The 12,938-nt window shown below is 44.1% G+C and overlaps 1 protein-coding gene across 2 annotated transcripts in view; it reads left to right on the top strand.

Moving 5' to 3' along the window:
- Positions 1-12,938, top strand: part of TOGARAM1 (TOG array regulator of axonemal microtubules 1) — a 489,673-nt gene that overhangs the window by 52,970 nt on the left and 423,765 nt on the right. For both annotated transcript variants that reach the window (XM_069208622.1, XM_069208621.1), the window contains exon 2: positions 4,835-4,994. In XM_069208622.1, coding sequence (XP_069064723.1) covers positions 4,835-4,994 — 160 coding nt within the window. The remainder of the gene's footprint in view (positions 1-4,834; positions 4,995-12,938) is intronic.

Below are 12,938 nucleotides of genomic sequence, written 5' to 3'. Positions count from 1 at the left end.
GACCAAAACAAAGTTGTGGCCATTTTTGGACTGATAGTGGCACTTCATAGTTAGTGGCACAGTAATCGCTATAACCACTGATTCAAAATTGCAACAAATGTGGCAAATATAAACTCCTGGTGTTTTCTACCTGAGATAAATGCTGAGTTCCGTATGGGTTCTCATATTTCCTTGATAAGCCCCCTTTTCTTTCTTTAGGTGCAACCTGAAATGCTGCAGTAATCCTGTATCTTAGAATTACAAATATCAGGAGTATCTGTAATTTCTGGAGTGGTACAAATGATACAGTACAGAAGGTCCCCTCCGAATGAAGATCTCCACAAGTGCGAAATGCAAAGGTAGTTAAAGCTTGCTGCAGTGCAGGCTTTGAAAAAGGCTATTTAAATTCCAGATGTCTCAAAACGCCAGATGGTTTCAGTGGAGTCTGTTAACATAACTGTCAATGTCTTAGGAGACACTGGTTATTGCAGTAGACAGGTTAGAAGATTCCAAGTTTTTCCAACTATCACAGTAACTAGCTAAAGATTCTAAACATACAAAGCCCACACTTGTGTCACCACTGTGGTCTTGAATAACGTCTATCTATTCTGTAGACTGGTGCACTGTGACTGAAACTACTGCACATTGTATGTCTAGATTTGCTGCCAAAGTCCTAAACCAAATTTGCTTTTAATTTCACATTTGTAATTAATAGTTAGCAGATTATGAACTGTTGTATTGAAAGGCTTGTGTCACAGTCTTCCTTTTAAGATGACTTAAATTCAATTTGTTTTACAGTCCTAGGTGCAAGAAGAAACTTTGTGTCTCTTCCAAAAGGAGACCTTGGTCAAGAGGAACTTTACATGCAATTTGTAAAATTTTTGGTGTTCGGGTGGATATGTATCAGAGTCCTTCGTCATTATATTTAAATGAAAGGTTTGTGAGCCTCAGGAAGTGAATATGGCGGAAGTGGCTATTGAGAAGCTTTTTTTTTTTCTTCACAGAATTTTAGTGCAATGTAGGAGGAACAGGCCACCATTGTCAAGGGTATGCATAGTATTTTGAAAAATGTCTTCCTTTTTCCGGAAGGCAATGCTGTAGTGTTAGCACTAGGGGATTCCAGGAGTCTATGTTTAGGTCTGCCACAGATCAGTATTTTGTCTCTTCGGTAGTCTGTCCATCCACCAAGTCTTTGAGGTTGGACTAAATACAGGATGTTTGCTTAATTAGGTTTGATACTGATAAGGTTCCAACTTCTTTATTCCTCAGTGGCAGGTTAACTCCTCTTTTAGGGCAATTAAAGTATGCAATATGGGGAATCCATGATTCTTACTTGCAGCTTAACACATGTTCAATAGTTAAAAAAAAATGTTCATGCCGAATGAGCTCATAACCTTAAGAAAACGTGAAGTATTATTTATCAGTGAAAGCTACTGGAAAACTGATATTGGTCCATAAATTGTGGACTCTGTTCTCTTGGAATTTAAACATTTAAAAATAGTCGGAGAAGATAATGTGGATTGGGGCATAATAGTGATATGTAAAAAAAAAAAAAAATTCAGTGAAATGTGTCCGCACAATGAATTTCAAGGAACCAGTCTATTACCCTGGAATGCTTATTGCCAGGCAAACATTATATTAAAATTGTTTTGATCTACCAACCGCCTCCTGTCCCTAATGAGTTCTTTCAAAGGCTTGACAAGCTAATGGAAGATTAAGACCCTTTTTAGGTTAAGCTCATTTTGCTAATTTAACTGGGGATAATGCTGTTTCCGAAACTTACAGATTGTATCAGTTCATAAGGCTTGCATACCCTAGATTTGATTTTTGGGGAATCGGTCAGAAATGTAATAGTCTCTTCTCTTCCAGTCCTGTGATCTTACCACTTTCCTTTTCTTTCTAGTATCAAGACCAAATGTTGATTTAAAAAAAAAAAATGACTAAGCCTTCCAAATCGATCATAAGAGTACAGACCTTGGAAATATTTCACAAAAACATAAAACTCAGAGCTGAACTAGACTTCATTGTAGTAAATCCATCATTATGCCATAATTCAATAAATAAGGTTATCTGTTCTGCCTTTTACCAGTTAGTACCCCCTGAGGTGATTAATCTAAATTCCAAAATAACAGTTTCATGTCCTCCTCGTTTCAAGTGCAATCGGATATAATGCGCTTGTAATAATGCGGATGGATAAACCACCCCGTTTATGATGGAATAACCCATCTGCCAAATTCTAAATCACAGTGCACAAGTCTCTATCACATGTCCAAGACGCGCTACTTATTAACCTCAGTTTACTTATCTCAAGTACAAGTGTGAACCGTGTCTTGAAACATTGATCAGAGCCAAATTATAGTGGCTTATAAAATTCCAATTTACAATATTTGATGCTTAGATTGTCTATACATACACTCTCTGTATGCATTTTATGTTAGGCAAAGTCAATACCGAGAGATGCTAAATAAGCATTGGCGTACGTTAAAATAACTTCATTTTAAGTTAAACTAACAAAAAATTGGATCAAAGCATTTATGGTATCCATCAAAATTATATCAAAATTGTCTGTGGAATCGCCTAACATAATCTGATCAGTAATGGAAGTAAGGATAATAATTAACACCATCTAAATATATATAATTCGTTTTAACCCAAATTTCCAAATAATACAAATTCCTTCTACTACAGTAGCCAAAACAAAAAAACAACCTAAATACCAAACTCTAAAGTAATTATCTAAAAGGTAAGATCTCCTCCAGACGAAGCTCAATACATTAAAGATGTGTATACGTTGTGTGCTTTTCACCACCATTGTACATCACAGACATCAGATGTGATAGTTACATGAGTAGGACCATATTTAAATGTCAGAACATCTAGCCAGTCAGAGGTGTTTAGTAGTCTTATTAGTCATTTTCAGTATACATGTTTTAGAAAAATACGTAGTTAATACAGTGAATGTTGAAGTGTGCTCGATCCAAGATTTCTTCCAAAACTGAAGCAATCATCATCATCAGGCGTAGCTGGCAATAGGCATTCTTTCAATATAGGTTCTCACTCAATTTGCCTTCGGGCACTGGCTAAGCCTTTTCTGGTTTGACTGTATGGTTGGTCACAAGTTTTCCGAAGCCATCATGCTTTACATTAAGTATAAGGGTATAATATACACTCTTTAGCCTCCAAAATCTCAAAATCTATTACCAGATACATCGATCAACATATAGTCCATATGAGACACCAACGAGTCATTTTTAAACTTTGGTTTACTCGGGGTAGTTAGTTATCTCTTTCATAGATTAGATTAAACCATGGTTTTAAGTCTGCTTAGCTGTCAGCTGGATATGGCAGCAAACATGGTGATGTCACACCTCAAATACAGTTACGTATACCAAAGGTGTAATTTTCTTATTACAGGTTACTATGTTGTTACAACTATACTCTTAATACATAAAACTGTGGATGGGTAGGTGTCAATAATGGAACTACTTTCCTCAGAGGAAGGTATAAGTAAAATCAAATAGTCAACAATAATTTATTATTGAAAGCTGCCCCTGTTATGTATGCGGTCCTAAATCCCATGGATCACCTGCTCAGGGATAGATGCGTTGTGTGGAAGCCATGGACAACATGGTCTCACCACCCTTAGCCCCCTTCCCTAAATATACCTTAATAATTAACATGAGGTGGCTGATAAGCTGACCCAGCTACTATTTAGCCATGCCTCACTTCTGAGAAAAAAAAAAAACGAACTGTGTTCGCCACCATATCTGTAATTGATGGGGAAGGTAGCAGATGGCGTCTCCGGATTGCCAGCCACTCTTCCCCCCCCCTCCCCCTCCATCTTCTTCTTAGGCATAAGGTAGGCAATACAGTGAACATTGTTACAATTTAATTTGTGTCTTTGTAGACCTTGACATTCCCCAAATTATGTCCCAGCAGTAAAAAAACAAACAAAAAAAAACATTGTTTTTAAACTTTTTATCACTGCTGTGACACAAGGAACAAATTCCAGTTCTTCGATTCAAAAATTCAAGATAATGGCCGTACCCAGCAAGAAAACTAGAGACCGACTATCCCCGCTCATCTTTACCTTGGTAATAGATCCTTTGGCCTGTTGACTTCATAACAGCCCCTTTAATTAGGGACCTGAAATGCAATATGGGCATTTCCTTGTATGTAGACTGCTTTCTCCTGTGTCTTGCGGGCCCTCTGCACTCTATTCCCAGAGTACTTCAAATGGTTGATATAAATGAAAGATACTTGTCCTCCTTATTAACTGGTCCAAATCAGTTCCAGACCCAACCCCCCCCCCCCCCCTCTACCCCCACTCCCTGCCCCCATGGACTAACCACACCAGACGACACTCACGTCCCACTACAAATACATGGGACTGCTTTAACTACTTGGTAATTTAGCTGATTAAAACAGAGGGCCCAATTCACAAAGGTAAATGTAGACATAAAGTCTAGATTTACCTTTGTGAATTGTGCCCTTAGACCTCAGGTCAGTACTCAATTCGAAAAAATGAAGAAGTGCTGGTCCTGAGTATCTGTGAGTACTTGCCCATTGAGAGCACTGCCTGTAAGAATATAAAGGAATGGCTGGCAGTGTGGTGGGGCACATTATAGAGTCAAGAGGGACAAGGTATATTCTGAGGTTTTGAAATTACATCCATTATTATAAGTGCAAAAAACTGGACATCAATCAAAAAGATATTATGGACAGTATTTAAACTGCTTCTAAGTGGTATGGTAAGAGTATGACTAAGTGTAAAAAATAAATGTTTTCTTCTGTAAAAATTGCAAGATTCAAAATAATGTTACTAAACCACGCTTTCCTGTTTGTGTGCTTACAGTTCTCTGTCCTAAGTGACCTTCAAGCACCTACTTTAAAAGCCAATCAAGGAACTCCATGCTACGATGATGAAAGTGGCATTTGTAAGAAGCCTACGAGGACTTCTCATGCTTTTAAAAATAGTTTAGAGTTCAGCGTGGACAGTTTGGCCGATGACCCTGGTGAGTCTTTTCTTGTGACTGTTAAGACCCTTTTCTGTTTTTTTGTGAAATGATTGTAGGAAGTTGGCTCTGTATATACTATCTCAAAGTGCGAGATAGAGTGCACAGAGTCCAAGGGTTCCCCTTAGAGGTTGATAGTGGCAAAATTAGATAATACTAATGCTCTATTTTGTGGTAGTGTGGACAAACAGTAGGCTTATCAGGGGGCAGTATTAAGCATTTGTTTTACACACACAGGCAATAAATGAGAAAACATACTCAAAGACTTAACTCCACGCCAATAGGTTTTTATATAGAAAAATATTTTTTTCTTAATTTATTTTAGAACCGCAAGATTCAAATTTTAGGTAAGTACATAAATTGTAAGGTACTTCACACAGGTAACTAAGGAACTTTGATTTAAAACAGTAGTACACACAGTTTTGGTTAAAATGGCAATAAGCTATTTTAAAAGTGGACACAGTGCAAAAATCAACAGTTCCTGGGGGAGATAAGTATTGGTTAGTTTTTCGGGTTAGAAAAGCACTTACAAGTTCAGTCTCCAGGGCATAGGCAGCCCACCGTTGGGGGTTCAAGGCAAGCCCAAAGCCACAGCACCAGCAACACAGGGCCGGTCAGGTGCAGAGGTTAAAGGAGGGCCTAAAACACATAGGTGCCTATGGACAACAGGGGTGCTCCGGTTCCAGTCTGCTAGCAGGTAAGTACCTCTGTCCTCTGGGAGCAGACCAGGGGGAGGGGGCTTGCAGAGCTCTGGGGGGGGTGTCCGGAGGGGCGGGCATCTCCACTAGCTGGGGGTGCCCTGGGGCACTGTAACAATAGGCATGAGCCTTTGAGGCTCACCGCCAGGTGTTACAGTTCCTGCAGGGGGAGGTGAAAAGCACCTCCACCAGTGCAGGCTTTGTTAATGGCCACAGAGTGACAAAGGCACTCGCCCCATGTGGCCAGAAACCCGTCTGGTTGTGGCAGGCTGGCAGGAATTGGTGTGCCTAACACTGGTGTTAGGACTGGTACACAGGGGGCATCTCTAAGATTTGACAAACTCCCAGACCATATACTCTTTATGGCTACCCTGCACTTACAATGTCTATGTTTTGGCTTATACACTGTAGGGGCATAGTGCGCATGCAACTATGCCCTCACCTGTGGTATTGTGCACCCTGCCTTAGGGCTGTAAGGCCTGCTAGAGGGGTGACTTACCTATGCCACAGGCAGTGTGAGGTTGGCATGGCACTGAGGGGCGTGCCATGTGGACTTAGTCTTTTTCTCCCCACCAGCACACACAAGCTGTGAGGCAGTGTGCATGTGCTGAGTGAGGGGTCCCCAGGATGGCATAATATATGCTGCAGCCCTTGGAGATCTTCCATGGCCACAGGGCCTTTGGTACCAGTTATAAGGGACTTAACTATGTACCAGGGCTGTGCCAATTGTGGGAACAAAAGTACAGTTTAGGGAAAGAACACTGGTGCTGGGGCCTGGTTATCAGGATCCCAGCACACTTCCAATCATAACAAGCATCAACAAAAGGCAAGAAGTTAGGGGGTAACCATGCCAGAGGGAGGCATTTCCCTACAATGATGAAATCCATTTTGCTGAAAACATGAAGAAGGGGATATGTTGAAGATGGATTTACACTTATGCTATGTAAACAAGCCAAATTGTGAATGGTATAAAACGTAAAATATTAGTGTTGCGCTGCAGAGCAGCGTCTTCTTGGTATATATGGCACTTTCTCAATATGAAAGCCCATAGTATGAAGCAGTGAGGTTTAAGGGGATGATCTTGGTTTAAAAGACCCAGAAAACACAGCTTTATGGGATTTGAACGGTGAGTGCTTTTTTTTAATAAACAAAATTGTATTGCATCTTTTGGTAGTACAGAATATTTAGATAATATCCACCTTAACAAATATAACTGCATGCATGCTCAAACCCACAACAGAACACTTCACACAGTAATTAGTGCTGAAAATGCAGGCTTCATCTTAACCATCAAACTAAGCAAAACTCCACTTATACTTTTCTAGAATAGGTGGCCATATTTAATGAAGATTGAGCTGTGCCGTTCATGTAAAAACACATTCAAAACCATCTGTCGTGCTATCACCACACTCTTCACAACAATATCTTTTCATTTAGAGAGAATTTCTTTCTTTCCCATATTAGTGGAGTATATGGCTCTGATAAATAAGCTACTTACCTTTGTTAACTCTTTCTGGTAGAGAATCTATCTGTTCACAGATTCCTCAAATTTGAACGCTTTCCCAGGCAACAGACTGAATCCCAAAAATGTTCAACAATATGCCTGCATGCTGCAGTTAGTGCGCCTGCTCCACGCCAACGTTGTTCAGTGTCAGAGGTGATGTGCGCTGACTTCTGGTGCTTGCTCTCTTTTCTATCTTTTTTTTATTTATTTTTTTTATTCTTTTTATTAAACACAGCATGACGTATTATGAGCTATTCGTATACATGAAGAAACATCCTGTAGATGTGTGCAGTGGGGCGCAGAGCCCCTCCCACCCCCCGATCAACGCCTGGTCCTGTCCACAGAGTACTACCTTAAAGGCCTCCCGTAATTCACAGCTAGAGGCTACTGAGCCTGTGTTCTCCCAGAAATAACGGTCAACCCCTTCCCCCAGCCTCATAATGACCAGGTCTTTCAGGTACAATGTATCAAGTCTGGGTGTGAGTTCCTGGCTTTGTGTCGGCCCCTTCAATGTTACCCTCACTGGCGAGTGGTCTGAGTTAACCCATGCCTGGCCTTGCCGAAGTGGTTGCTGTGAATGTGGTGTGTGCATATTTGATCTAGCCGGGAAATGTATGTACATTCCCAACCTTGTGGGTGTTGGGTCTGCCATATGTCCACCAGTCCCACCTCCTCTAAAAATGATCTCAGCTGACCGCCCGACTCCCCCCCCCCCCTCCCCCCCCCCCCCCCCCTCCTCATCATCCACCTTTCCTGGTGATGGATTTACACTCAGTCTGTCAACCTCAGGGTTACACACTGGGTTCATGTCTCCTCCTATGACAAGGGGGGGAATAAATAAAGAGCATATGTTAAGAGTGAAGCCTATGAAGAGCTTTATAATCCTTCCCACGAACCTGGGTTTCCCGTAAGAGGATGGCAGAGGTATTGCATGACAATAGTCCTCTTAATCTTGCTCCCCAGCCCATTCAAATTCCAAGACACAGTGCTATTTGCCATATGTGATCAAGTGTCCATCTTGCAGCCCTGAGTTGAACTCTCTGCCACCCCCCATCCCCATCCCAGGATCCTAACCACTAAGGGTAAGCTTGGTTTTAGTCTGAATATTCAGTTTACACTTTCTCCACGCTCTGCATGCATGCTTCTTTCAGTCAAATACTGCAAACTACACACCTTAATAAAACCCACCCAATTATCCCCACCCCCCTCACCAGGCTACCTTGCCCATGGGTCCCCAACTACACACTTCTGTAGCGCCATAACTTTCAAACATGTTTGTGGGTGAGCTAAAGATGCCAAAGCAAATGATCATATCTATCTACGCAGATGCTCTCATCCCTTTCATGTTTAAGAATGTTCAATCAGTCTGTCGTGGGCACCAGCTCTGTCTCCAGTGAGACCTTCTGGGCCAGTTCTCCCATTCTCTGCCCTGCTGTCAAGTCTTCTCCTCTCCCTCGGATTGGGCTCGACTCCATCTCCGTCCCTTTTGTCTCTCGCGTGCCACCAATTGCTCTTCGGAGTTTGCTCCTGCCCTAGAGTCCACCCGTAACCCAGGCCCGTTTCCCGGCCTGCTGTGCAACAACCCTCCAGCCAGTCCCAGGCCTCCTCCGGGGACTGGAAGAGCCTATCTATTTTTGGCTCAGTGGTGCCCCTCAGCGATTGTATGGCTTCCATCTTCTCTCGCAGTGAAGGGTCGCCGCTTTCCTGGGCTACCATTGCCAGGGATTACTTGCTCCTCTCCGTGCCAGCTGTCTTCACCTGCACAATATATTTATCTAGGTTGTTGGTCTGTGTAGTCTGCAAGCCACGGTTGCGTCCCATTTTTCTAGTCTCCCCTCCTATGGCACACACCAATACCCCGAACCAGGTGCTGGGGTTCACTGTGCCAGAGGCGTCGGACCACTTCCTTCAGTCTCGCTCTAATCCTCTTCTGGCCCTTCATCACCCGAGCATCTTGGGCCAGAACGCCCTTGCCACTAGGCCCCGTGCTTGGGCGTCAGCCCGCCGCATTGCCCCCTCCTGGGTTACTACTTTCTGAATCCCTTGACGCCTTGGTCCAGCCTCTCAGCCTGCATCCAGCCCAGGGCGGGCCGTCCCCTGTGTGACAATCATGATGTTGTCTCCAGACAGTCGTCTGCTCTGCTGTTAGTTGGGTGGGCCCCATTGTCTCTTGCTTTGGGGCTGCCCCCGCTTCCCACCACATCCACCTCCATACCTATTCTGGCAACAGCTAGGGCTTTGTTGCGGTTGTGCACACCCCAAGCCGATCTTCCTTTTTTTTTTTCTCCAGGCCTTTCCTGAGCAGGCTCTTTCTTCCATTCACGATTCGCTGCAGGATACGCTGCACTCCACGGGCTCCAGTGACGCCGCAGAGATTCTATCTCGCTCCTTAGGTCTCGGACCTCCTCTCGTTTGTCGGATGGCCCCGGCCAAGGTCTCCTCAGACCCCACTCCGCTGCCGTCTGTCAGCCTGAAAACAGACTGCCCAGCCCACTGCTGCTGCTTTCCTCTGGCTTAGCTTAGGCTGACACCAGGTCACGCACTCTTCAGCCACCGAAGCGCCGCAGTGGCCGCCCTCACCCTCTGTCTGGAGCTGTTTCTTCCCGGGGCCAGGCAGCTCGCTCCGCTGGCCGCAAGCTATTTGGTTCACTGCACCCCCACCACTCTCCATTTGTTGCTCCACTCACCAGACCTTGGATTCTGGGCACTCCTAATCACAGCCAACAGGCCCCCTGGAGCACACAGACCGATTCTGATGGTTTGCCCACAACGCTGGGTAGAATTAATGAATGGATTTCAGTACTATATTGCTGGTGTTCAAGGAGCCGCTTAGTTTTGTGGCTATCCCACCGTTGCTTTCTCGACACTACTATGTCTGCACACACTGAGCCAACAATTTTGGTCATGGCCAGTGTTCAGATCCTTAATTTGTGATTGTTTTATGTGAAGAGACCCGTTCACGGAATCTGGAAGTGGAGAGGGTCTGTGAGGAATCTGCGCTTCTACTACAAAGAATGTTACTGAAAGCAAGAAACTTATTCTTCTGATATAGACTTTCCTCACCTTTTGCAAAGTTACCCAAGTATACCTCCTATGTGGAATGTCCTTTTAACTGTCTCAAACCAAAAAGCCCTGAAGAACTTAGCAGGCAAAATGTACTTCTTGGCAGACCCCGCTGTCCAGACAATGGTGCCTTGTGAACGTCTGGAGTGACACCCACGTAACAGCCTGACAGGCACCATGTTGCCAACACAGTGGTTGCACCCTGGCTTTTATAGGATGAACCTGCAAGCCCTCAAGGGACTGCTTTTTGGCCAGAGCGTAGCAGATCCTAAGGCAGAGTACTATCCAGCACAGAGTACTTTCTGCACATGTTTGCCTTTCTTTCTCACCACTGAACTCATTAAAAGCTGATCGTCCACCCGATAGTCTTTGATACAATCACTATAAAAGCTAGGTGCTCTTTCCAGATGCATCTGTTAAAGCCTTTACTCCTTAGAGGGGTGAGGTAGAGCAAATATTGCCAGAAGGGTGATGTTCTGACCGACATGAAATGCAGTTACTACCTTCAGCAGGAAGGGCGCTCGACTACAGAGGACCAGCTTGTCCTGGCAGCACATGTTATAGGGTGGGATAACAGAAAGGGCCTGTAGCTCGCTGTCCCATTGTGCTGTTATATCGACTAGAAAGACTGCCTTGAGGGAAAGGCGTTTGAGAGAAAAATTGTGGAGGGGCTCAAAAGGTGTACTCGTGTGGAATAGTAGGGACTAAATTTAAGTCCCATTGGTTCCTAACAAAAGATGGAGAAACATGTAACCTTTTGAGGAACTGCATAACAGGAGATTTAAATAACGATAGCTGGTCCGGCAACCCTAAAATAGCCAGAAGAGCCAAGAAGTATCCTTTAACAATGCCAAAGCAAGGGCTTGGTGGGCTAGGGACAACACAAGCAACAAAACTTCAGGCAGCTTGGAATGGAGTGGGTCAATCAATCAGGATTTGTAGAGGGAACTTATCACTTGTGAGGATATCCCGATGCTGAGGACAGTGTTTAGAAGCACACCAAGCCTCAGAGTTATCCCCTGTGGCAGGCAAAAATAGTTTTTCACTGATTGGTTATAACTTGATGAATTCCCTAGGTCTTCATAGACCCAAATATTGGTATACAGATTTAGTTGAGAGACCCCTGGCCTGGCTGCCAAAATTATATTATTAATTTCGAGAGGAAGGTTGAAATCATTCAGCTATTACTGCTCAATCTTCAACAATCGCCAAGCATGAAGGTGGTATACTAAATTGGTCAAGGAATGCCGGGATGCCTGGCTGCCAAGATGACTCCCCGACTTCGAGAAGGAGGCCGAAAGCACTCAGCTGACACCACTCAATCTCTAAGTATGGAGGTTGTGCTGGCCCATGTGCAGGACCCTGCCCTGCTTCTGCAGCTAGACATACTCCCGAAGGGACTGCCTGATTGGAGAATCGATGCTGATACCCAGGAGTTCGGGATACCATATTCTACATGCCCAATCTGGAGTTACTAGTAGACATGGACAAGGTCAGTCTTGACCTTCTTAATGAGAAGTATCAGAGTGTGAGAGAAAAGGGCTGATTGCAGAGACCCCTTAACTTTTTGCCCCCAGTTTCCACTTTTTGCTGGTGTTTTCCTTACTGACGGTGCCCTGGGTACTGCTACCCAGTCCCAGGGCATGTGCTCTGTGTAAAATCAGTATGCAAATTAGGCTAATTATAATTGGCTAAGTCAACCTACCTATAAGTCCCTAGTATATGGTAGGGCATGTAGGTTTAGGGACCCCAGCATAGGTAGTGTACCCATAGTGCACTGCTGAGGTGCCCAGTGTCATTTTAAAGGCAGGCCTGCCTTGCGGGCTGCTTTTATATTAAAGTTCTATGCAAATACGACTTTGGAATTAAAAGTAGTTCCAAAGTCTTAAACTACCTTATGTGTACATATATGTCACCCCTAAGGTGTGCCCTATGTGCCCCTAGGGCTGGGTGCCATGTAACTATAAACAGGGACCTTATAAAAATAGTTTTATAAGCCCTGCTGAGGTAAAACAGCCACATTCGTTTTTTCCCCTCATTGTAGTGAGTGGCCTCCATAGTCTAGAATGGGGAGACTTTAACAATTAAAATAAAGTCCCCTTAAGTATCAAATTGTTATAATAAATCCCACAACTTCCAGTTGTTGGATTTAATATAACTTGTTCAGGTAAAGAGTTTTGAACTTTACCTGAAAAGTTGCCAACTTCAGGCCTGCCCGGTTTTTGCTGCTGTGCTCTGATTTTCCAGCCTCTGGCAGCCTGGCCAGGCTGCCTTGATGAGGTGTGAAGTGACCTGGCTCGGCTCCACACAAAGAGAGGTGCCTGGGGGAGGAGATATCCCCTCAGCAGATGGTGAAGCAGGAAGGGGGAGGGCTGCCAAACTGGTCTTCAAAGGCAGAGAAGGACATTTGAAGCAACACAGCAACACCCTCACATCCTGCAAACTCAGACAATTAGGTGCCCCCTTGATTAGATTAGGAGAGGGCAGGAGAGGGGTGTGTTAAAGATTTTTAGCCACACCAGTGGGTGGGCTCAGTTAGATGTAACCTCCAAAAATCACTTTCAGCCATGATGGATTTTTGAGGAATGTTGCTCCCTGGGATTGATTTTTGCCACAAATCCCAGGAAGTGGTCATCACAGGGGGAAGGACCCTGCCCCTGATTGGAGAACCACGACCCC

The sequence above is a fragment of the Pleurodeles waltl genome, chromosome 9, assembly GCF_031143425.1.
Source record: "Pleurodeles waltl isolate 20211129_DDA chromosome 9, aPleWal1.hap1.20221129, whole genome shotgun sequence".
Classification (NCBI taxonomy): Eukaryota; Metazoa; Chordata; class Amphibia; order Caudata; family Salamandridae; genus Pleurodeles; species Pleurodeles waltl.
The sequence above is the reverse complement of the archived record's forward strand: the minus strand, read 5'-3'. Positions and strand labels throughout refer to the sequence as shown.